Source organism: Dasypus novemcinctus, chromosome 30 (genome assembly GCF_030445035.2).
Source record: "Dasypus novemcinctus isolate mDasNov1 chromosome 30, mDasNov1.1.hap2, whole genome shotgun sequence".
Taxonomy (NCBI): domain Eukaryota; kingdom Metazoa; phylum Chordata; class Mammalia; order Cingulata; family Dasypodidae; genus Dasypus; species Dasypus novemcinctus.
Window position 1 is genome coordinate 40031282 of NC_080702.1, and position 4102 is coordinate 40035383.

General features: G+C 43.9%; 1 protein-coding gene across 1 annotated transcript; it reads left to right on the top strand.

Moving 5' to 3' along the window:
- The first annotated feature begins 1156 nt into the window (after nt 1-1156).
- Nucleotides 1157-3610, top strand: LOC131276732 (uncharacterized). The gene is made up of 2 exons (XM_058290292.1): nt 1157-1292; nt 2410-3610. Exons 1-2 carry the CDS (start codon nt 1257-1259, stop codon nt 3583-3585), a joined length of 1212 nt encoding a protein of 403 aa, XP_058146275.1. The 5' UTR covers nt 1157-1256; the 3' UTR covers nt 3586-3610.
- Nucleotides 3611-4102: the final 492 nt, after the last annotated feature.

A 4102-nucleotide genomic window follows, 5' to 3' on the forward strand; every position in this document is an offset into this window, starting at 1 on the left:
GTTGTCTCTCCTAATCCTTATTTTTCATGTATCTTCTTCATGTATTATCTTCCTACTTAAACTGATCTGGGTGCTCTGGGTCAAGTCTGACAGGAGAAAATCAGAGTTATTTCCATGGTTTGTAATCTTAATAATGAAGCTATCATTATTACAGCTATGCTATATGCCTGCTGAAATGGGAGATAAATATCTATGTATGCATGTGTGAGTGAATATAGCTACTCAGTATTCATTGTTTTAAGAATTATTGAGAGGCCAATAGTATTTTGGTTAAAACTTAAAAAGTAGAAGTGAAAAATCAGAAATCTTTTCAAAAAATAAGTAACATAGGTTAATACTTTCTTTAAAAAGTTAATATTTTCTTTATAATACTTCAGCTTCTCCTCACCTGGTCTCAAAATCCAGTGGGTTTAGGACAGGTTGGGGTCAAGACTTTCAAGAGCTTCTGGGAGAAGTTCTGGGGAGGATAGCAGAATGCCCATAAAATGATTTTGCTGCACAAAAATTACTGTCTGAACATATAAATTATTAAATTATTCTTCTAATTAAATTATTTGGCATGGGGGGGGGTCCTAGCAGCTCTCTCAAACTTGTTGGGTGCCCTTATAGTATCTGTAATAGCATGTACATTGCCAACTCATGAGTGTATGTGGGTACATGTGTGTGTGTTTAATCAAAATGGAATAGTTTGGGTAAACTTGAAAGATAGCTGAATTTTATACCTGGGGTCAAACAAAACAAGCCAGAAAGGTGGCAAAGCTGGAGTTGAGGGCAGAGAAATACAGAAAGTGTAAAGTACTAAGAATTTGCAAAAAAATTATTGAGAAAGCATCAAACACTCTGGGTTATTGGTTTGATTGCATCAAAGCTGAAAGCACCAAGGAATAAAGCAGGAACAGTTCCTATCTGATGATATTGAACTGAGGTATACATATGCTATTCTGTAACTGTGCAGTTGGCTGTGCTGTGGGGTCTTTAAGGTGGGAGGGGGGCCAGAGGGGGCCCCTCCCCCACTCTCTCTGAGTGTTCTGTGGCTCTGTGATGCGGGCCTGTATCTCCAGGCATCGCAGGGTCAGCACTCAGTACTCAGTGCTGCCTGAGGCAGTTGTGCGCTCGGGAAGATGGAGACAGATCTCTACTTCCTGAGAAGCCATGGTGCCCCATGGACGAGCACAAGTACTTCCACATGTGTGGTTGTATACAATGTGTTCTTACTGTGTGGGTTATTGCTCTTCCTACTTCTGTTCTTACTTCCGATGAATCCATTTGAGGAAGATGGAGACAGAGATGAGGTAAGGGAATCCCAGATCCAACCCCCATCATAGATGGACTCTTGCTTTCTCTGCTCCTTCCACTTCACTAAATCATTTATGTTTCCACAGAGATGGACCCTCTAAGGAAAGATGAAAACCTTTCTTTAGGGAAACAGGGTGAGGCAGCAGAGAGGCTTCTATCCACACTCTTGTCTCCTTGGGGGTGGCAGAGGACACCAGGGTAAATTTCAAGTGCTGTGACTCAGGGCCCCTGGGCTGGGTTATTAAGAGAATATAGGGAATATTTGGGGGAGAAATATCTCTTAATGTCAGCATCAAACAGCCGCTATGATAATTATTCATCATTCTCCTTCCCAAGTCTGGTGTCTCTGGGTGAAGCTGACCTGGAGAGTGAGACTGAACCTTGGAAGGCCTCTGGTCAGATGTTAAGCACAAGCTCTGGTCTTGGAGCAGAATCTTACAAGGCCTCCCCCCAGGCACCTAAAGATTGGAGATTACACTCTCCTCAGCACAGAGCACTGACTGCAGTATCAATAGAGGATCATGTGCATAAAGTACTTCGAGATTTTCAAAGAAGGAAAAGTAGAAAACATTTTATCCCCTTTAAAAGAATAAAAAGAAAGGAACACAGTTCTTTGCATCCTAGGTAGAACGTCATATAGTTTATGAAAAAGGAAGGCCTGCAGTTTGCCTAAGAAATGACAGTAAGAACTGGGTCCCAGCCCCTCATTCTTTCTGGGTCAATTCAGAGTCAAGAGAAGGATGTCCTTAGCTGGGCCCACAATCTCAGGATATCACTCTTTCCCCCAAGTCTGCCATCCCATGAATCCCATGAATCACTTGCCTGCCATGTTCCACCACCCGCTCTTCCACTCCAATACCACATAGGCATCTTATACTGACTCAGTCTGACATGCCTCCTTTTCTATCGAACACTGGCACAGAGAGCTCAACTCCACAGTGTCCCTTTCGATTAGAGCCTTCTGTTCTAACAATATCAGGCTTGACTCAGCAAGTCAACTCAGACTTGCTCATTTCAGCCTTCTCCTGGATGCAGCTACCTGACAGGAGCTTGTCTTTTCCACCTTCCCACGCTCTTCTCCATAAAGTGTGTCTTTCTCTTCATCTTTCACAGGCCTTACCCCGGGCATACCATGAATGCTGTCATATGACATCAAGTGGCTTCTTTGGCCTTCAGCATTTTCTTCAGGAGCCCCTTGATAGAACAAGGGGAGTGGATGTCCAGATGGTGCTGGAGAAAGAAAAGGAGGAAGTATTTCCAAGACAATGCAGATGGAAATGTGGACTCAATTCTGAAAAAACTGTAGATTTACCTAATATTGATGGGGACTTCCCAGGGCCCCCTCCCTTCCTGAGCACTGGCAATGAACCAGAACAGTTGTATGAGGAAACCATCAAGGCTGGGAAGACCATTGTTTCCAGACCCAAATCAGGAGATTCCCCATGGGCCAGTGATTTTGCAGATTCCCAATCTATCAAAGAATTGTTCAATATAAGGAATATATCACCTGGCGAATGCCCTACAATACTGAACCTAATGGGGGAGCAGGATGGAGGGAAGTCACCTCTGAAAGTTTATCCTGATAGTGAGCCAAAGCTCCAACTGGAGGGAGAGCCACTGAGCCAGTCTCCTCCTGGCTGTGCTACTGAAGGGTTCCCTAATTCACCTAGTTTGTCTTCTGAGGACTATGAGCCCTGGTTCCCAAATGTGTGTAGAGGAAACATGACCAATTCCCAGGTCCCCTATATTCACCTAGAGGAGAGAGGGAGCAACCTGGGCCTGGAGGAGCAAAGGGATTCTAAGGTTAAGATCTCTTGGATGGTCGAAGATGCCTGTTTAAACCTAAATACAGAAAAAGAGGACCCCAAGGATTTCCCATTGGGAGGGTACCCAGAAAGAGAGTTAGGGTCAGGGTCCTCCCTTGGAATAGAGATGATGGACGACCCTTCTCAGGATGTGGGATCAACAGAGAGTGTGATGCCCCAGTTCTTGCCCCAAAAGGGACAGGGACCTCAGGAAAGCAAACATTGGAAAAGGGTTAGCCGTGTGCTAGAGTGGATTTGTCTAGGGAGAAAAAGAAATAGCCACCAAGCTGCATTGAAATCAACTAGGTCAGTGTCAGTCTCCCAGCAACTGCGTCCAAGCCGTACTTCTACCATTACACCCATGGAGTTGATGACTCCCATCAGGGCCCACCAGCATGTACCAAGAGTGCAAGGTCCCCGAGACCGCCATAACCACTTCCCCCTGCTATGCTTTATGTCCTGTGTCTCCCCCACCGAATCATAAATCTTCTTCCCCGCCCCCAGCGACATACCACATTTTCTGTTCTAACTTAAAAAAAAATAATTAAAAATATATTTCTTTGTTCAAATAAGAGTGTCGTGTCTGTCTCTGCCACATTTGGGTTGAGTTTAGGGTATTCCAATAGCTTGAGCTTAAATAAAGTGGTAGTTTTAACACCTATTAGGTGCCTGTTTTGGCCTCTAAAAGAAGCCCGTGTTCATGGAGGGAATTTAATACTGACATTGCACATCCACTGCCACCAGGCAGTTCCTTTACATGTGCTCAGATATCTTACATTTAAAATATGTTTTCCTTACCTTTTCATTTTAAAAATTTCAAAAAGCATCCATTAAAATTTCTGTGAATCTATAAAGTTCATAGAGATCCAATCCTATTCCTGCCTCAGAAAATTCCTCCCTATCCTCCCTTTCTTGAGAAGGATGGGATGGATGGGGATACACAGGTTTAATAGAAACAGAAATTGCCATCCAGGAAGATGGGAGACCTGCAGCATCACATA

What these genes read in the sequence shown, in the direction of transcription:
- LOC131276732 (XM_058290292.1), top strand. Translation starts at nt 1,257, where the DNA reads ATGAATCCATTTGAGGAAGATGGAGACAGAGATGAG. An exon ending in AAGATGGAGACAGAGATGAG is followed by an intron (nt 1,293 to 2,409) that starts GTAAGGGAATCC and finishes CATCTTTCACAG; the next exon opens with GCCTTACCCCGGGCATACCA.